This window comes from Syngnathus acus, chromosome 9 (assembly GCF_901709675.1).
Source record: "Syngnathus acus chromosome 9, fSynAcu1.2, whole genome shotgun sequence".
NCBI lineage: Eukaryota > Metazoa > Chordata > Actinopteri > Syngnathiformes > Syngnathidae > Syngnathus > Syngnathus acus.
Genome location: NC_051094.1, coordinates 7,556,607 through 7,578,246, shown reverse-complemented (window position 1 = coordinate 7,578,246; position 21,640 = coordinate 7,556,607). Strand labels below are relative to the sequence as shown.

At 40.4% G+C, this 21,640-nt stretch overlaps 1 protein-coding gene across 5 annotated transcripts in view; it reads left to right on the top strand.

Moving 5' to 3' along the window:
* Positions 1-21,640, top strand: part of grid2 (glutamate receptor, ionotropic, delta 2) — a 261,431-nt gene that overhangs the window by 224,611 nt on the left and 15,180 nt on the right. For all 5 annotated transcript variants that reach the window (XR_005098888.1, XM_037259602.1, XM_037259603.1 and 2 more), the window contains one exon: positions 12,757-12,923. Coding sequence is in view for 4 of the 5 variants with exons in the window: in XM_037259602.1 (XP_037115497.1) it covers positions 12,757-12,923 (167 nt within the window). In the remaining variant the exon portion in view is untranslated. The remainder of the gene's footprint in view (positions 1-12,756; positions 12,924-21,640) is intronic.

Here is a 21,640-nt window from a genome sequence, read left to right as displayed (position 1 = left end):
CCATATAAGGGCCCCACGAGCCCATTTCCATATTTCCTTCCTAAATCAACAACACTATGTGAGCACCATCACCACCCTGCTCTCTAATGGAGGTGGGTGTAGAAAAGTACAAAGCACTTTGAGATTCCCCCGAATATAAAGTGCGTTATAAATATAATTTATTATTATTATTATTATTACAAATGCAGTGGTCTACTTTATTTAGATTTTTCAAGTAGGTAGAGTAACGTAAGATAGCGACAGACTCCTATCACGAGTAAGACATCCTCATATAATTATTGAAAAGTTTTTTGACTGTCTGTAAGGACTGTATATCGTGTAAGTTCTTACTTTTGCCTAAACTGGCGAATTTAATATCAGGTCTCGGCTGATTTGGCTTGCCTGCGGAATCTGCATAATCTTTGTCATCATCGCTGAAGCCATTATGGCAAATTGGCGAATTCTTATTGTGTCACATTATACAGCTCCTAACTCGCGCTTTCCAAATTTATGTAGTAGAGGTGAAGAAATGACAGCACTTTTTTATCATAATTTCTGGAGTCATTATGCTAAATGGACAGACGTGATAAGGGCTACATTATGGGAAAGGCAAATGGGCTTGTCACGAAATGAAGTTTAACATGAGGGCAAGTGACTATATGCAAATGCGCTGTGTTAAAAAAAAAAAGTTGAATTAACATGCTTGTGCTATAAGTAACAAACACTTTCTGGACACTTCATTAAACATACCTGATAAAGTGATTCATCCATTTTCTGGATGGCCGGTTCTCATCAGTGTCGTGGGTGCGCTGGAGCTTTTCCCAGCTGACTTTGGATGAATGGTGGGTTCCACCCAAGACCAATCATGGGTCAATCTTTGGACACCTACAGACAATTCACACTGACAGGCGACTAATTTTATCAATAAAGTATATCAATAACATAAAACACTTTGCCAGTCCATCACAGGTCATGAATACAAAATCAAACAAGCAATTTTTTTTTTTTTAACATCATCTGCAGCATATATTTTCACCGATAGCATTAAACAAGGTTACACTGTAAACCAGTAATGGTGTTAAATTCAATCCCGGAGAGGTGGACAAATAAAAGCATTCCTCGGCCTCTTGGCCGAGCCTCTCAGCATCAGCATCACAGCCGTCAAGCAGCGTTTGTGTGTCAGTGGCCGGCATGAACACGCTTGTCTCGCTCATGTCACTGTCATCATCCTTTTAAAAGCGGCCTCCTGCCAACGAGCCGTCGGTCCGAGTTGCCAAGGTTATGCCGCACGGCGGCCATCTGTGTTGCCGTGACGGTAGCAAAGAATGGAAAAAGGCTTTTTTTTTTCTAAGGATGTCTGACGTTTCTCAACTTGCGTCCGAAACGACGACTCTCATTCGATTTATGAAAATTAGCATCTTATTTATATTGTTTGCAGTGCGTTTTATTAGACGGCAGTGAACTCGCCACAGAAAGCATCCCTGATATACATCCGTCACCGCTCCCGATTACGACCGTGCACAATATCCTCGGCAATAATTTAGCCTCGGCTAAAACCAAATGCCTTTTTGGCATTTCTACTTTCTACAAGTGCAAATCACCCTGTCGGCAGATGGAAGACGTAGAAGAAAAAAAAGAGAAATCAGAGTGAGAGAAAGCTCCGTTTCCTGCAGAGTGTGATAGCTCATTAGAATTCCGCCCAACGAGCCCAAACAGCAAACATATTTCCCCGCTGTTACAATCCTCTGCTTATGTGCGTGCCATAACTACGTTCCTGTGTTGAAATTGAGATTCGGGCAAAAAGGCAAACGAAAAGGAGCAGAAAGCAAGAGGCGAGTCTTGCTATTGAAAAAGTGGCAGATTGTAAATATTGATGAGGGATTTTCGAATAAGACGGTCATTTGTGAGAAAAGGGAGACTCACACTTCACTGCTGGAGATGGGATGGAATCACTACACCAGTAAAGGACACTGTTTGCTGTTTAAAATAAACAAAAGCATTAGAAAGGAGAAGCCGGAAATCTGCTTATTAGGAATGCTTTTTGGATTTGAAGCAACTCTCTGGATTTTAACTCATCCCTGAGTCAAGACAGCCAAAGTTATTTTATCTTATCAGTCACATGACAACCTCACTCTCTTTCTCTCCATCTCTCGCTTTCTCTTTCTCTCTGTCTCTCTTTGTCTCTCTCGACGCCTAGACGAATTGATGTCTTGCACTTCTTTCGAAAGCACCCACAAAATGCTACTAAACGCAGAAATACTCTCTCTAGGGTCTCCTCAACGTAGCACATTTGACATGAATTGCATTTGCTTATCCTGCCCAATTTGCTAGTTTTCCAGCTGGTCGTATTTAGCGCGTCCTCCTTTTCGGCTTATTTGTCATCTGTTTCCGCTGCCTCTTGCCTATATTCTACTCTCCAACACCTATACCTCTTCCATTTGTAATAATTACAGGATCTGGCAAGCACATCTCTTACAGTCAATGTAATTAATTAACTGTGCTTGGAATTGTGTGTGCGCGTGCGTGCGTGTGCATATTTTCAATGACTACAACTTTGCTGTTATTGTATTTATTGTAAAGCCTGGCCGAGATAACGCACAAGTGGTGGAAAAGCAGGGTGGTCCTCGGCGGATACTTGCCTGTATGTGACATGCATGCTGCTATGATTTATTACAATTATAAGAAAGGGAGCGAGACGCAGTCAGAAAGGGAGAAAATGCAGCATATCTTCTCTGCGAAAGAATTTCTACAACAGTGTTACTTTCTTTTACTCTCAGAAACTTTTGTGCAGACCGGCTTATCACCATAGGCTAAAGGTATTTTTAGTATTTTTCTGTTTTGATTAGAAATACACACAGCACATCTATCAGTCCTCACAGGGTTTTTTTCCACACCGTTTTAAGAGATGAAATCACAGAATATTTGATGGCGTCTATAAACCTGCAATGGCCTCACTTAATGCTCAACGCTTGTAAAAGTGGCCCTCAGCCAAAGCTTCTAACCAGCCGTTTCCCTCCATCAACACGATTCATTTAACAGAGAGACTCCTTCCATTGCCTATGTGCTGCATGCATGTATATATATATTTTTTTTTACAAAAATTAATTTTCCTCATAATAGTGCAGCTGCATCCTCGGGAATTTTTTTATTTTTTTACTTGTAATTTAAATCTTGTATATAATTGGTTTTTTTTCTTTTTTCATGCCAGCTATTGGTCCAAAACATGTAGAACATGTATTATTTCTCTCTATTTGGCAAAGCGTGGGAGATTACACACTTGGTTTGTCTTAGGGGGTGAAATGAGGCAGCACGCAGCAATGCAATTAGTCCAATAGACGACACAATGAGCCACATTGGCCATGTTTGACAACAGGATTAATTTGCGACCCGATGGCCTCGACTGTAAGATAAGAAATCCGCCAGCCTGACCGAAAGCGAAGCATTAGGTAGCTATCTTAATTCCCGAGATAAAAAGTATGAAAAAGAAGAATGGAGGAGGGAATCTCTTTTGGGACAATATCCGACACAAAGTCTGTCTTGTGGCTTCATTTGTCTTCACTTTCGCAAAGCCTTCTCTCCTCCTTTGTGCTGTCGTCTCTCTTTTGTTTTCATCATCTTCCCATTTACCACTCCTCTCTTTTCTGGCTGCTGGGCTCCGAGCCACGGCGGTCAAGGTGTTCCTGCAGTGCATCCATCTTTCTCTTGGCCACTCGCTCTCTGTCCTCTCATTTTCTCATGGCTCACAGGGCAGCCACGCCAGGCGTCTTTATCTGTGTCCGTGGAGGAGGTAACGGCCCGGTGGCAGCTACTAATGGACTTTTTGGAAAAAAAATGATATAGCCATAGATCATACGAAGCCGAGGAGGGCGTCGGCTAGCCGGGCCGGGCTGAGGGGAGTGTGAGGTAGTCTGACGCTTACAAAAAAAAAGTTTGATAAAAAAGTTAAAGTCAAAGTCCCAATGATCGTCACACACACATCTGGGTGTGGTGAAATTTGTCCTCTGCATTTAACCCATCCCCGTGTGATTTTGATCCATCCCCTGGGGGAGAGGGTAGCAGTGAGCAGCAGCGGTGCCACGCTCGGGAATCATTTGGTGATCTAACCCCCCAATTCCAACCCTTAATGCTGAGTGCCAAGCAGGGAGGCAATGGGTCCCATTTTTATAGTCTTTGGTATGACCAGGGTTTGAATCCACAACCTTCCAGTCTCAGGGCGGACACTCTACCACTAGGCAACTGAGCTGGATAAAAGATAAAAAGGAAAGTCATAATGAGGGAACACTACTAGAAAAATGATTGCTAAAGTGATCCATAATGTGATTCGCACTCGATGGGTGTGTCTGGAAAGCACAAGGCAAAGCTGGGAAGTTCAACGCAAATTGTTAGGGATGGCCATACTTTTTCACCTGTGTTTTTTGTGTTTTTTATAGATACCACTGCAAGATGCTTTATACCTGAAATTCTGATAATAAAATAAATAATACCATTACAGATATTTTCATAGCAGTTTTTTTAGGAATGGGTAGGGATATAATAATTATTCTCTTATAATATTACTTTCTAAATATTGTGACATTATTAACCTTATATTTTTCAGGAGTACGATCATTTCTTTAGCGGAAAACTTTATTCTCAAAAGATTTCAGGCTTTGAACATGTATGTTTAAATTTTAAAGTGGACAAATCGACCGGTTTAGTTCCTCTCGTGTAGTAGATATTGTGACTGGTTGTGAATAATTTTGTTGTAAATTAATGTTGAATAAAATTAGAATGGCTTCTCTTAACCCATAATCAGTCTAAATCTCAAAATGGTGATGGCTAACAGTTAAACTAAAAAACAGCGTAGACAGCCAAAATGATTACAAAAACAGCCTAAAGTCTGTGATGACAGCTTGAGTCCTCATAAACCCTTCTGCAAAGACATCAGAATAAAGCTTTGAACTTGAAATGAGAAATATTACACGAGCCGTCAAAAGTTACTCGAGCTGGAAAAGAGCTCCGATTAATCCTTCTGTCAGTAAATAGCTTAAGATGATCATCATGCAGTCAGACATCTTTGGTGAAATGTGGCAATTTGTAATATGCGTGTTGATTTTTTAATACTCACGCTATTGTGCGTAACGAGAAAAAAGGACTAGATGAATTTGCAAATAGTAAAAATGCAGTTTGCAAGCGTGGCTATCTATGACGCTTTCCAGTCAATTGTTATTTTGAAATGATTGTTTAGCAGCATTGTCTGAGCTCTACCCAGTGCCATTTCAGCCTTCCCCCCTGAGAAACACCAATCCTTAAAGTTCACGACTCAATTGGAAGACACATTTCACAGAGAGGAGTCGTGACCTTTTATACACAGGCACGCAGCCCAGTTGGATCGCAAACACCATCAAAGTGCTTCCAAATCACCTCGCCCAGCTTCTTATTGGCCCATTTGGACTCAACAAGTCAATGCGGTCCAAGATGATTTGCATTTTCATTGCTCCTCTACGCACAGAGGCACGCCAACATCACGGGCCGGCCAAAATCTTGCGTGATCCACCTCAGCCGTTCCGCTTACCCACCTTCAATAAAAGTGAAAACGTGAAGCAATAGAACGACATCTTCAGCTCACAAATGCACTTAAGTAACCCCGACTGCATGTGAATTTCCAATACGGGCTTTCAATTTTATGATTTAATGTTCTGCTTTCTGCTGCATAGAAAGCTGATGCTATCAACGGCAACACAAGACAAGCAATCCATCAAAGACCTTCAAATCTCAAATCCATAAAATGATATCAGATTACTATGTTAGGGGGGAAAAAAAATAAAGCATTTTTTTTTTTTTTATATGCAAACGAAAACGAACTAAAGGGGTTAAGAATGATTGTGAGGTATCACCACAGAACTTAAAATATGAAATAATTCAATTCAATTAAATAATTAAAATAAAAAAACAGTGTATCCCTCCAGACACCTGATAGGTATTTACTGAACGCTGGACAAAGATGAAAAAAAATTGTTTTAAAAATAAATGTCACATGACACCCCACTACTATATGCTCTACCTCCTAAAGACAAAAAAATAATGTAACTATAATCCTGAGAGTATTTTTGTATCCGGTTGCTTCCAATTTGTATTCAAATACATTTACAATACATTTAAAGTGTGTTTTATAAAGTTTAAATGTTTTTAATCTTTGGGGTGGCTGTATATCATTTCTATAGTTTCACCTATCCTGAGTGGGTCTGGAACTTAACCATCATGATGAATGAGGTTTCACTGTAGCAGTCAGCCACGGGGTAAAATCACAGGATTAATCATGTTACGAGAGACCCATGAACTGGGTTTCGTAGTCCAGCTTGGACCAGATAGGAATGTTAACAACACGCAGCAAGAGTGCATGCGCTGTCGGGTGACAGGTGTGCCATTGAGGCTAGTCACCAACCATGTGATGAGGACCGGCGGGCTTTGCAAATTAAACGCTCCCTCGCCACTTGACAGGTCCATACAGTGTGTGTGTCTGTGTGTGCGTGCATGTGTGTGTTGGGTTGTGTGAGGTCTCGTAGAGGTCATGACTCATTGGCGTGTTCTAGAAACAATGTGTGCGGAACATTGCACCCACATCAATGTTTTATTCCACCCGCGAAGCCTTAAGCTACAGCTAACAGCCCTCTCTTTTATTTCTGGAGGGCTTTAAAAAGCCCGCATGGGTGGATATTATGGATTCAAAGTCGAGGAAGCAGAAGAAGGGAAAAAAAACTTTATGAGTCCCTGAAGGCGGAATGAATTGTTTTCCACTCTCTTATTGACTACACAAGGGCCAACAAAAACAAACATTACAGAATGTATTCCACTGGAGAGATTGAGGGTGCTCTGCGAAAAATAAGAGCGCCTCCCAATGAGTTAGAAGTTCACTACCTTGCCAAAGGGCTCATGTGAAGTGAATTGGCGTCATTCCGGCAAAGCAGTGGGAATTTCCACGAGTGTCCGCCATCCATCAGTGGCAAAAACATCACAGACTGACTATTAAAGAGCGAAAAAATCATCATCAGACATCGATTTGTTCGCTTTTACAACAGAAAAAAACGGGCAGTGTGAGGAAATTGAATATATTGTACATATTTGGAGTGGAGAGCACTAGGCTGCAATTAACGTAAGTTCGCCGTATTACGAAATGTGATGTGCCACAGTTTGGCAACTATTAAAAGACGACTTATTCCATTAGGAAAGAAATGATCAGCAGCAGAGATACGCTTGAGTGACACTGGAGCGAGAGACACAAAGTCGACATTTTAATTCACTGCTCATCTTTCTGACACTCAGCAAAAACTTCAAGACACTTTTTTTTTCCCCGCAGTTTCTTTCAGTCCGCTGTCATTCGCTCTGAGAGGTCCAGCGGCTCTGTAATCTACAATGACCTTGAAGTCGCTCGCTGGCCCTGCGTGTTGGGAGCGGCGAGGTGACAGACACAATTCACTTTTGCTTCTTTGTGTGGAGCCTGTGTGAATGGCTGACTGAGTCGGCGGGGCTAGCGAGCTGCGTCGTTGGGGGAAAAAATGGCTTTGCCTGTTTGAAAGTTGACGATTGATGGCAGAATGAATGGACAAAACCGTCTCATCACCCTGCTTCGCTCTTCAACTACATTATATCACACTGAAAAGAAAATCGAATGTCTTCACTGTGCCTTCCACATGTATGCATACTTACCACAGTTGTATACAAGCAATTCAAGAAAACATTTTTCATAATACAACTACCGTATTTTCCGGACTATAAGGCGCACCGGACTATAAAGCGCACCATTAATGCATCCTGTCAGATTTTTAATCCAAATCAAATCATTCTCCATTTTATCTTTTTTATTTCAATTTCAGACGCAACAAATTACTTTATAATCACAAAATAATGATCCATAGTCTTTTTGATTCATGATTCATAGTCTTCAGCGGGCCACTTATGATTGATTTCATGACACAATGCTTCGGGCCAGTTTAAATTTAGGAATTTGGTCCATATATAAGGCGCACCGGATTATAAGGCGCACTGTTGGCTTTTGAGAAAGTTTTAGGTTTTTAGGTGCACCTTATAGTCCAAAAAATATGGTATATGTTCCCTTAAGTTTTGATTTTGATGTGCTCCACTAATAGTGAATTAAATGTGTGTAACAAAAGCATTTTGAAAAAGGGCAATATCCCTATTGGTTAGTTAGTTGGCTGATTGGTTTTGTGATGAACTTTGAGGTCTCCTGTTGCCAGGCAACAAGATGCCAACAAGGCAGACGTTCAAGAAACCTGACCCTTTAGCGCGCACTCTTATACACGTGCAAAAGAACCAATTAAGATTTCAGATGCCAAATAAAATGCAGCAATGTGATCTTTGTAGAGGCAAGCAACACATAAATAATGAAGTATAATCCAACAAAAGGAAGATGAAAAGAAAATAGAAAATTAATGGTTTTCTTGCCGCATCCTATTAAGGGTGGCATCTTGGTTTTGGCTCACTGATCCATGGCGGATGATCTGTCTCCCACATCTGTCTCCAATTACTCCTCACTTCCACTATCATATCTCTCATCGGCTTAACGGAAGTCTGAACAAACATTTGCATATGGTGTGACAATGGGGGATGTATTAATCTATTTATTTGTATTTTATTACTTTCCCACGCTTCCCAAAGAAACATTGAAGACAGCCGAGGGTAATTAAACAACAAAGCCAAGAAAAAAAAAAAAAGACTGAAAAGCAATGAAGAAGTTGTCAGATTGCAATCTCAGGGGGACGGAGCCAACTGGAGCGAGCAGTCGGACAGATCTCCTCCAGAGGATTGATGCCACCTGCGCGCAAAGCTGTCATTAGCCTACACTGCGCTACAAGTAGCCGATGCTTATTGCTTGGATTTACTTTTTTAAAATAGTTATTCAGCTTTCAAAATTGTTACCACTACCAATGTAAAATTTGTCACCTTTTTTTACCTTTTTTCTCAAAAACATTACGTCAAGTATCAAAAATTAATTTGCAACTTCTTTGTCACTTCTTCTGTGTGGTAAACTATGCTATAATGAACACTACTGCCACCTTCAGGACTGAAGTGGAATATTGCATCTGCCAATAACAGCAAATATGAGGGCGCAGGGAAATCTACTGTAAAACTATTTATGCATTTACACATTTGAAATTGAGTGCCACCTGCTTTCCAGTACGCATGCGGAGCTCAATTGCACAATATGAGGAAATGACAATTGCAAGCACACAGCTGAATGTCAGCCAATCTTATTATCACACATATACAGTATAGCGGTCTGCATCGGAAAAGTCACCAATAAACAAGATACCAAAACAGAGCCAGTAGTGGTGGGGGAGGATGATTGACAGCAAAGGCAAATACAAAATTGATCTCCAGACATGGTGGCTCTGAGACTCATGAAGGGACACATGGCGTTTCTCTGCCGCGCCTTGATCGATTTTGCTTGCCCCTAATGTAATTTTTATTCAAATGTCTGCACATGTTTCTGGAAGCCTGACTGAATATTCGACCGGGGAGGAACCAGTAATCCCTTGATTTGTTCAAATGAGAATTAAACAAAAGCAGCAGCAGAGTCAGCGGGATGCGGCGGCGATCCGGAGAGACGAGGTTAGGAAGATGCTCGGAGGTAGAAAGAAGACGTTTGATCTTGCACTGTGTGCTTTTGGATCCAAAACAGTAGCTGCGAGAGTTGTTTGAAAAGAAATCAGCACAAGTTGCAATTATTTGCGAGCGAGGCAGGAGTCGTCTATTTTCTATTTTTTTTTGGACTGTGTGGCCTAAGATGTGAAGATATGAAGATCCGAGTGTATCTGCAGGCAGTTGCTCTTTTCTTTTTACTCCACGAAAGTCTCATGCCTACTTTGCTCTTATTTCTCTGAATCACACGATTCAAAGTCATAGAAGACTGATGCAAGATGACATGCAAACAGGCACAAAGCTAAAGTAGACATTCGAGATACAAGTTAACTTTTTGTTGGGCACCCACTAAAAAAAATCGACTCGAGGCCCTCAGTTCACTAAAATCTTTTTTTTTTTCTTCGACTGCTATTTCATTTTTTAACCTCATAACTTTGCCACTACTTTTATAAACTGTATTTCAGTACCATGCAACAGCAACCTGCAGCAAAAATAACCCAACCATCATTGTCCATTTCTTGGTAAAATGAGCGCCCCCGCAAAAGGGAAAAAACAAGAGACGTTCTATGTAAACAACAAGATAAAAACGTGATTGTGTTAATTTACTCTACTCCCCAGGTGGAGAGGATCAAAATGAAGAGTGACACAAGTAATGGAAATATAAGCAAAACACCTAGGTGCCTTCAATTCTGTGATTATGGATCTTAGCAGGGTGTCAATTGTGAGAGGCAAACAAATAAGGTCTGATGCTACGGTTAGGAGTGATGTGTAGGTGTGTTGTCGGGCTGCTGGGAGCCGTGTTGTTGCGCTTTGAGGGACTTTTGATCAAGTTTACCTCGGCGCAACTTTAGACATGCTACAGCAAAGACCTCAGAGTCAACACTTTTAGCACAGAGTTCACTCGAGGCAAAAGTCAACGGCTTTCTTATGCCCACACAATAAAAGTACTAAAAGCTCCCAAGATGGTACTAAGCGCAAACAGTATGGCCTTACACAAATACGAATTTGGGCATCCATTTGATTAAAAATGTTGCTGTATACTCCAGGCATGGTTTAAAATTGTAAAATGTTTGCACCCAAAACACTTAATGAGAGCACATTGCGGGTTAGTCTTCATAAAAGCTATTTTTAAGGTGTTTTTGTTTGATTGAAGTGGGATTACCATAACCTCTGAGTCCAATTCTCTTTCTTTCTGCATTTCATTTTTTTTTTTTTAAACAGCTACATGTCCCAGGTCATTGGACTCCTCATGGTTTGATTTTTTTTAACATCACCACCATCAAGTCTCCTCCCCCAAACCATATGCAATTCCAAGGCTGACCTGTGTGAGGCAGGATATCGTTATCTGAACTTCACATTGAAGTTGTAAACCCTTCTCGTTGGCATTTTAATGCGGTGACTGACAGCTCAAATTAAGCCTAATTGTCAGTACATGTGTAGCCTGCTTTGGTTTCATGGTAGAGTTCCCACTCAGCGAACTTCAAATCGGTCCTGATCATGACTTAAGTACTTCAGTCATCAACACAAACATGCCAGCAGGCTTGTGATAATCCTTCTTAAGTGGCCTCAGTCAAAGATGCGGCATGGAGCAGATGCTGGCAAAATTACAGGTTATGTCGTTTATTCAGTCTGGAAGAGATCACGGGTGTTTTGCACTTTTTTTTTGAAGGACTTTGTGGCGTCATGTAAAAACTCAGGTCAGGGCTAACGCTCATGCATGTCAACAGTTCAACCTGCATGATAAGAAATTCCACAGGAACACGCATGTTCTTCTGTCATCAACATCCCTGCTGCTATGTGTTTGTGATTCAAGGACAAGAGCCTCTCTTATCCGTTGTTGTTCTGGTCATAAAAGAAGTACCTGTAGACACATTGGCAAGAGAAGTAGAAAATAAAGTTTATCAGTGTAAAATAATGAGTTCATCTCCAAAGCATCACAATGAATGTTGCAACCTTGCAGCTATTTAATGGATCCAGTGAAAAGACGCTTTTATTCTCAAGTCTGCTCTCTGAAAATTGTGAGCTATGAAAAAAAGGGAAAGTTGAGCACAGACAACCAACGCCGCCAAGGTAAAAAAATTGTAAATAAACATGAGACATTTTTGGAACAGAAAACAAGAAACCAAATATTTTTGCATTATGTGAATAAGTTAGACAATCAGGTACTGAACGTGTGTAATATTTCTGCTATTGCTAATATATTGCTAATATTTTTCTAATTGTAAAACAATACTGGAAAGTCGGGAATTTATTCTTAAAAGTAAAAAAAAAAAACTTTTTGAGTTCGTTTGAAAAGCTGTAAAGAGTTGAACAAAATACATTCTGAAGCCCCACGCTGAATGATTGCGCGCACACACTCGAACCGCTAAACACACACGCCGACTTCACAGGACTACGAACTGTGAAATTATCCAATCATAGGTGGTTGTCGGTTCGCAGGTATCAGTCAGTGTGCGTAGGCCGACTGAGGTGAAACACATGCACTCAGCAAAGACAAGAGAGGCTTTGAAAATTTCATAAAGTACCATTAAACTTTATGACACACCAAGTGAAAATAAAGGTGTTTGGAGGGAAAGTTATCCAAGTGTCACCGCTGAGTTGTTGGTTTCTTTACTTTTTATTTCTCTGCATAAACATTAGGTGTGCTTATTGTTACCGTAAGAACTTTGGCTATTATGGAACAGATGCTGATTGTGAATTATGACACAAAAATAGGCTTGCCCTTAGCGTTCAATAACAATCCACTCAAAAGATTTTGGAAAAAAGTGGAACTGGATGCCATGCATAATTTGTACGATATTTGAGGCAGGTTTTGTAGGTCCAAAGATTCAGTGCAGGTAGCACTTTACAAGTACCCCACAAAGGAGGGATAAAATGAGCCAGTAAGCCAATAACACTCCCGCATTTAGAGTCGAGAGGGAACGATAAGCAGCAAAGTTGTTTTTCCATTTAAATTTGCTATCTCAGAAGAGAAAAATAACCTTGCTGCGGCGTGCTTATGAAATATTGTCTGTGATGAATTAGTCCTTGGCGGCCATCTGGAATATGCGTGCAGTCCCTGATCCATCTGATCTACAGAAATGTTTCAATCATTCAAAGAATGTCCCATGTCTTGATGCCGTTAACGTTTTATTCCAGGTGAAGTACGGCCGCTTTGGCTTTGTGTGGGATGCGGCGGTGCTGGAGTACGTCGCCAACAACGACGAGGACTGCTCCTTCTACACGGTGGGCAGCAATGCGCCGGATCGCGGCTACGGTATTGCCATGCAGCACGGCAGTCCCTACAGAGACATTTTCTCCCAGAGGTAGGAGCCGGTCCCTCAAGGTGGCATCATTGTTTGCTCTTAAAAGACGCAATTGACATGCAAATGTATGTATTTCCACTTCACAAGTGCAGCCGCCCTGCTTCCGAGGCTATCTGTCTGTAAAAACGAATAACTTTCCCGAGATGAATTCTCATATTTATTCTTTCCTTGTCTAAAGGTCATACAGGTTTTCAATCATCACTTTAAATTCAGTTTGACAAAATAAAAAATGTCCACTTTGATAAAATTCTGCCTTCGGGGACGCTTGAAAATCGTCTCTTTAGTCCAGACGGCAACTAATAGAAGAATAAATGGTGTGCTCTGTATATCTTCCTAGAGGCAGATTGCACTCTGTCAGTCTTTGAGAAGTCTTTGAGTGCCTAATCATGATTTAATATGTCTATCCAATTTTTAATCCATACATGTATATCAGATTTTGACAAATACATTCATACACACATGAAACTTGGCAATCAGGTGCAGATGACCCAGTTAAATAAGGCTACATACGTCACACTAGGCAGTGACATCAAAGTTGACAAGAATTAGTAAATTATGCCTTTTTTTAATTTTTTTTTTATTTAGCCTGCCAGTTTCCCTTAGCAACATAACATTTGTTATGCATGTTGGTGTCTCAAGACATGATTCCCGTAAAAACACAGTAAAATATAGATTTTTTTTCATTTCTAGGTGGGCAGGTAAAATTTTACCCTTAAGATCAAACCGTTACCACCAACATGTTGGCCGTGCATCAAAAGAAATAAATAAATATTCGTACCTGTTCCACGTGGCCAAAACACGACATCAAAGTGTCGTGACTCATCTTAAAATATGAAACTCTAGTAAGTCAACTCCACAATGTTAAAGCAGGACACAACATTTCATTTATTATGAATGTCCCCTCCTGAGATGTTCCTTTCTCATTTGAATGTGACTCCATCAAAAATATACTTGCATGCATGAGTTAAACACGCATATATCCCTGGTTATATATTTGTCTATTTATCACAACATGCTCTCATGCTTATTTAATTATTTAGATTCAACTATATGATTATTTAACACATATATATCTACTGCGATGATGCCTACAGTGAATTCATTTGCAGCAACAATAGTCTCAAACCACGTTATTATTATTTTTTTTACCGATCCAGTGGTGAGTTGTGCCTTGGCTGTTTCCTTTTCGGTCCATAGATGCCTCGCAGCCCCCGCATTGCAGCTGCAGTCGTATAAATTCAAGGGTTTCTTGGTGGCCTGCGTATGGAGTACTCGTGTCTTTATAGCACAGCTTTCCTCTTTTAATGAATGTGCCCAGGGGTCTTTCCAAGAAGAGGGAAAATATAGAAGCTTGTGTGTGATCAACATTGCTTTGTCATGGCTCTATTCAATTTCTATAAATTATAAGTCAGTTTTTCAATGGAATTGTCAAAGCAAACATTTTAAGAACGACATTTTGTTTACGAGTGTTTCCGAGCAGAATTAATATGTTGCTCACTATCTCTATCAACAAGATGCTAATTACTGTCGAAGGCCATATATGCAATTGGTTTCGACCGTACAAACCACACTACAGTTTAATTGTGTGAACGGATCTATTGTTAAACACCACTCATTAGCCTTCACACTCCTGGTGCATGCTTAGCGAGATTAAAAGAAAAGTTGAGATAAGAGTTAAATATTTATTATGTTAAATGCACTTTAGTAGTGGCTTCAGTACAGAACTAAGAAGGAATATTGGAAGGGGTGAGGCAAAGTACAAATGTGCATCTGAGAGTTTAAACACAAACACATGCACACAAAATGCGACATATTTTATAAAAGGCCAACATTTGCCTGTAGCGTTCATAGTTTGACAACACGCATTCTTTGTAGAGACAAAGCTGCACTTTTATGGTTTGTGCCACTCATTGCTTGTCTCTTCTGGTTATTTATATTTAACACATAGCAAGGACAACAACAGCAAACAGAATACATTTTTGTCAAAGACATTTCTTTCCAGCCAATTAAGGATTCTGTCAATTGAGGTTCTTGAGTGATCCAGATCAATAATCCCTTTCAATGTATCGAAAGGTATTGGACAAGGATCACTACTGGATCCACTTCAGTTTAGCAATATTGTTGCTTATTTCACATTTGAGTGATCATATATTCATCTTGTCCATTGCTAATATATAACTTTAATCAAGTATATCTTTGAAAAGCTTCCTCATGTTGAATCAAAATATATTTTGTCAAAGAGATCTTAACGGCAAAAAGATGCCCTCATGAGTTTATATTCCTAAAATCAATAGACAACAGCAATCAGTAAGAAAAAAACAAAGTACGCTATACCTAAAAAGGCACAGTGCATTTTGCTTGTGTATGTTTGTCATCTTATTTAACTTCCTTTCTCTCAGTGACTGCCTGCAGATCCCTGGAGGTATTTTTAGGGATGAGGACAGACTGATTGTCTCTGACACTTTAGAGAGAGAGAGAGAAAGAGGAGGCCATTGTCTTTAGAAATAGACAGCCTCCTCTAACATCCTCATTTTCAACCACTTTGTTGTGAAGAAGAAGCCATTGTTAGAGGTCAGGTGAAGCGCCTCCGTCTGGGCGTGTTTGCTGCAGCAAGAGAACAAATGCAGTGGCTGGCTTTGTGTTTTTGTCTTTGTGTGTTTTTCTGATGGATGCAGACAGCCTGCAGATTTGCCAGAGTCAGAAAAAGTCTAGTGGAAAGGGATACCGGTAGTCTGCTAATTTCAACTGACAGCTACACACAAGTTGGTTTGAAGCCCTGAGAGGAAACAATTGGGGGGGGTCTAAATTTGTGTGTGTGTGTGTGTGTGTGTGTGTGTGTGTGTGTGTGTGTGTGTGTGTGTGTGTGTGTGTGTGTGTGTGTGTGTGTGTGTGTGTGTGTGTGTGTGTGTGTGTGTGTGTGTGTGTGTGTGTGTGTGTGTGTACTCTTATATACTTTATATAAAATCGTATAGTATGATTAATTCTTCTGCTAAAAGAACTTTTATTACTTCTCTTCCTTATTCTTTCACACATTACTGACATTGGTATGATTCTTGTTTGACTTTTAATATAAATTGGGATCCAACCTACTGCAGAAACATTTAAACAAAGACCCGCAAATGGCGTCTTTGTTCTGCTCGTTCATCCTGCCGCTTGCTGAAAACGTAACTGTCTTTCTGCATTTAATGACCTTAGGGAGGTTTCTCTGAATTTACATTTTAAGCCAGCCAAGCTTGCTTTTGTCATAGTTCTGTTGACAGCTTGCTTATTTTCTTTTCATATCTTACCCAAACAATAAATTGAGGTTAAACTAGTGTTGCTTGTGTTGAAACAATTTCTCCCCCTCAAAATTCTCCTCAGATTACATTAAAGTGCTGCAGGGACCAATGAAAACAAAGTTAGCCGTGTATGTCGCTTACAAACTGTTTTTTCAATGCTTTTAGTATTCTGGCAAGCGGCGCCCAGGGCAATAAATTTGTCAGAAATACATTACAGTTTAAAAATCTATCGATAAACCGACTTGTGAAAGTTTTGTTATTGCCGACCTTGAAGAAAAACTCAATAAGCATCTGAGTTTATTCTGTAAAGTAGCCACAATATAGATAAAATAAAATGCATCGTTGAAGTGCACATAAAACTGCTTTTGTCCGAGTAAATCTCACGTTTTGGGTCCCGGCAGAATGCTTGTAAACGGCCTGCGCAGTCGTCGCATGTCTAACATCTGTTTGTCGCTGTTGCTGGCAATCGATCAGTCAAGTGCAGCCCACACACTTTGTGAATTCATTAAATCTTTATTATTCCCTATTAATGACGCCAAGGTCTCCCTCTCTCACACGCTCAACGTGTTAATGACGGTTAATGAACATTTGACTTGACTGTGTTGTTTATCCTGTTCCAGCTTTGATGATCTGCTCCGCTTCACCCACACGCTCCACCTTAATGAGGCCTAATTGAAAATTTAGCTAACGTACAGAATCCTCCCAACACTCATTGGAATTAGCGAGCTTTTCTAAGTTTGCTTAAGGGACCAAAGACCTTTTCATCCCCCTCTTGTAAGGCTTCCGCATGCAAACGGGAGTGTGGCAACTCCGTGACCGGCACTGCGGGATCACAGTAGGATAGTCTTGTTTTCTCTGTCCTGGTTTCCCTTTGTATCCTTAATCCTGGAGTGCTCTTTGTGCTATTCATGCAGCGGAACAAAAAAAAATACGATCGCTTCCTCGATGTATGTTGTCCTGTATCTTGAGATCTTTTAAAAAAAAAAATTTAATCTGTTGCCATTGACGGTAGCACAAGCAATGGTTGGAGTAACCGTTCCATTAATACCACAAAAAAAATTTTTACTTTTGCTGCAAGAGACATTTTTTTGAATATTGTGGAGGTTGCTTTCATTTAAATAATTGAAGGGGAATTGTCGTGCCAGCTAAATTATTTTTGGTGCAGATGAATAAAAAAGATGATATTGTTAGCAACACTATATTTAAAAAGGCTAACATATTGCGTTTTTTTTAACACGCCTATATAAAAAAAAAAAAGTTTCACTTATTCCTCCATTATTTTGAATTATTTTTAACTGCACCAAGAGAAAAAACAAAGAAAGCCCAAACTTTATTCTGGTGATGGATGGAACTATATTTCTACTTTCGATGTGTGCTAGGAGTCGTTTCTTCATCGTATTGCTGATTAATATTTAATCATCATTGTTCTCTGCTGTGTCTAATATGTCTGGGTCAGCTAGAATCATCCATCTTCAAAATCATTTTAAACACTCACTCTGAACGCAGTGTGCTTGTAACGTTGAGCTCAGCATGTTTTGCCACCATAACATGTCTTCATACAAGTATGGTCATTAAAGTGAGTAACATTTGGCACCAGAAATGAATCTTGATCAAAAGCTAAATGTGCTGAAAGTCTTGACGTCTATTGACGTGCGGCTGTGCTTCAGCTTTGTTCTTCCGGCTTTTATCCCCAAAAAACAAGCCAAATGTTTGAATAAGATGAGCCTCTTTTTATTAATTGATCTTGCCGCTCTTGATGAGAACACACAGACCCGCTGCTGTGCTGGACAAATCAACAAAATGATGCAGTTCACTTTCACTAACAGATATTTTGACTCATTTTACCTTGTGGTACAAAAAAAAAATCTATTTGGTATTCATTCACCCCGTACAGATTTAAATAATAAAATACTTTGTAATTCATCAAATGAACAATTTAGTCTTGTAGTCAAGGAAGTTGTGAACAAGGTTTGTGTTTTTTCTTTTGTTGTAAAAGTTTAGAATTGCTCCTGGGGAAACAATGAAATGTGACAAACATTGTTGTAATCAGGCACCAACTGTGTTTACGTCTCACTTCAGCCTATATTGGAATTCGTTAGAGAACACGGTACCAATGAGTGACCACAGTTGTTTAGAGAATTTCGGCATAGCCCGGTTTGTGAGCCGGAGGGTACAAACGCTCGCTCTCGCTCGATTTTTGAGAACAATGCTCCTGATTTCATTGCGTGAAAGCGACAGTTAACTGGCCATTTTCAAAGGCTCGCGCATTCAACAGCAAGACCAATGTGTGATCGAGAGACTCCGCTAGCCACAGTCCATTAAACAACCCCATTGAGGATGTGCGATATTGACTTATTCTCAGATGAATGCGGGTCACATAACAGTAAAGACCATGATCATAATTTCATGGTTAATCTCTTTCAAAGGAGAAATCTTCCCTGATCGAGCTCCTCGTCTTGGCTCTTATGGCGCACACTAAGCCTGAAACGATACAATATCAAAAGGCAAAAAACCCATTGTTCTAGGACAGGAACCTGTGTTGTCTTTGAAATGACAGAACCATCCTTCCAACTCCCAGATCCAATTACAGACAAGTTAATTAAAAAAAAAAAGAAAAACCAGAGAAGATACATTTCTCCTGCAAGCCTCCTCCTTCATGCTCTTCAATCCAATGATGGTCGTCTGACCAGGATGAGCAAAAAAAAAAAAAACTCTGGCTACCTCGAACGCTACTTCAGCGCAATTACTGTATGCGAGGAGAAAATAAATAAAACTAATAACCCTGAAATTGCCGATCTTTCCAGCTTGTTGAGAAAAGTGGTACGGAAGCAATTCAAGCCACCCGTTTGTGATGGAATTCACGTCGTCAAGTAGACCAATACCATTTGCCATAAGTGCTTGAAAGAAATGTCCCCACGTCACGGTGCAATACATCCAACATATGAATGTCCCTTCAAAGACAAACACAGGCACAGTTGATATTCTCAACTCTCAATATTTTACCAGTGTATCGAATCATTGGTTCAGAAATAGAGATATCCACTCAACTTTTGCTTATCATGAAAGCCCAATAACTCACTCACAGGAGATTTGAACTCAAAATGCAGTTTTATGCCCATCTGCCTCCAGACACAGCCCCCCCCCCCACCCAAAAAGAAATGATATTCGTTTCCAAAGATGAATTTTTTACACAATACAGACCAGGTGATGATGTCAGCGTTAAGCCGGTAAGTGAGCTGTCAGCCCAGTGTTGTTCTCATCTAAGGAGCTGACAGTCACACGTTCCTCTCAGAGTAAACAAACTCATTTCCGCACTTCATGTCCATCTACTGCACTCATCTTCTACCTCCTCTCAGCTCATTTTATTCTCCACGCCTCTTCTGTTTGTCCATTTCATCCTTTTGTCTTCTCTCCCTCGCCACCTACTTTCCACGCCGCCTGATTTTGTTGTCAGACCTCGATCTCGACAGAACCTACTCTCAATTTCTTACTCTATATTCCATCATGTCCTATGAGTCACTCCAATCACTCCCCCTCCACCTCTCACCTCACGGCGACTTCCCACTTCCACTGTCTCTGGCGGAGAATTGTTTGCCGCCGTCGAGGAGGCGTGCGAGGCAAAAGTCATCGAGAAAAGAGAATGTAGCTGCCGCAGGGATATTTTGCAGTGGCGGTCGTAGTGCGGCAGCGTGACGACACTTTGAGGCTCATCGCCTCTTGCGGGAACAGTTACGAGTATGTCGAAGCACTTTTGAAAGGCTCTCAACTGTCCCACCTGATGCATGATCGACAAACTCATCTGCATGTTACCGAGGAATACGTTTTTTATTCTGAGGTGAAAAATTTCAAATGGATATTGATGATATTCCAACCTGCTTTTTAAAAACACACTTTTAGTTGTGCAGGCCTCCTATTGTTGTTCAATTCTAACAATATTCTTTTTTTTTTTGTCGACACTGACTGGCACAAAGTCAAATTGGCTTTGCCAATTTGTTTGACATACGAATCTTAATATAGCTTCAATCTCAAACCATAATGATGATAGCAGCTGACACACTCTAAAAACATTGACACCCTATCATACACTATTTGTCATTTCCTTTTCCACCACCCTCCCTTGTCTCCCACCCACCTACCCGCTCGACTCAATTAATAATGCGTGATCACCCCGCCATCAAGGCTGCTGGCCTCAAGTTGCCATGGTAACATCCAGTCCGCCACTGCAGAGAGCGAGAGCGAAGTGTCGGGGACCTGAAGCGCACACACACACAAACTGACACGCTCGTAAGGCGGACATTTGCCCCCTCCGCCAGGCGGGCTACCTTCTCCTCATTTGCTTTTAACATCCAGTGGGAGTGTTAAAGTCATTATAGATCTTCCCAGTCAAAGTCAACGATCTTAAAGCAAGGTGATCACGTATTACACACACAGACACACACAACAGCTGTTTCAGGAGCACATTCCCATACACGCATGCGCTTATGTATTGTTTATGTAGCTGCTGACCATTAAAATGTGAAAATGCACACGCAGGTCAACTGACACTTACTCGAAATCCCATTTAATCTGCACACGAAAAGCTAATCCCCTAATGCATCAGACTAACATTGACATTGAGACCATGGAAATGTATACTTGAATGAGTGTGTTGCGGAATTTCCAATGATATGACACTCAGAGGTGAAGAACTAAAGGTGACAACTATGTATAGATGAATGCACCCCTTTACGGCTTACGCCATGATGACATCACGGTGTTAGCTGGAGGCAAGAGAAGGGAAGCACCGCTACTTTTGTGAAGAAAATAGTCACCTTGTTGTGATTTTGATTGCCAAAACCGTAAAAGCAAACACAAAAACTAGAAATTATATCAGATCCCAGCCTCTGACGGTTATGAATTTTGTAAATTGGTAATCGTGCTAAATGGTGTTTCTGTCTGTTTTCTTTTATAAGTCACCAAGATATGTAAACACAATGTATTCCGAGAGGCTTTTTGTAAATTGAACTTTTCGTAGATCGACTCGTTAACTATTACTTTGAAATTGAGGCCAAATACTGTATATTTTGTATGACTCAAATGAACACAAATAAACCCCAAAATTGTAATAATGACGATCCACATGTTGCATCAGAGCGTTAATCGGCCGCAATATCAATTCTGATCAATTTCTATTGGACGATCATCAAAGACTGAAAATAGTGACACAAATGTCCCTGCTCATACTTTGGTTATTCACAAGAACACAATTCTAATATTTTCTCACATTGCCATTGTTTCTGAATAATTTACATGTTGAATCCCCAGGCCCCGAGTGGAAATTCGCATCGCTATTGTCATTTGTGACACCACAAAAAAGTATGTGTGGTTGTGTGTTTTGGGGCTAAGGCATATTTCAGTGAGACAGCTCCAGCCAAATTAGCGATAGAGACAGATGGTGTA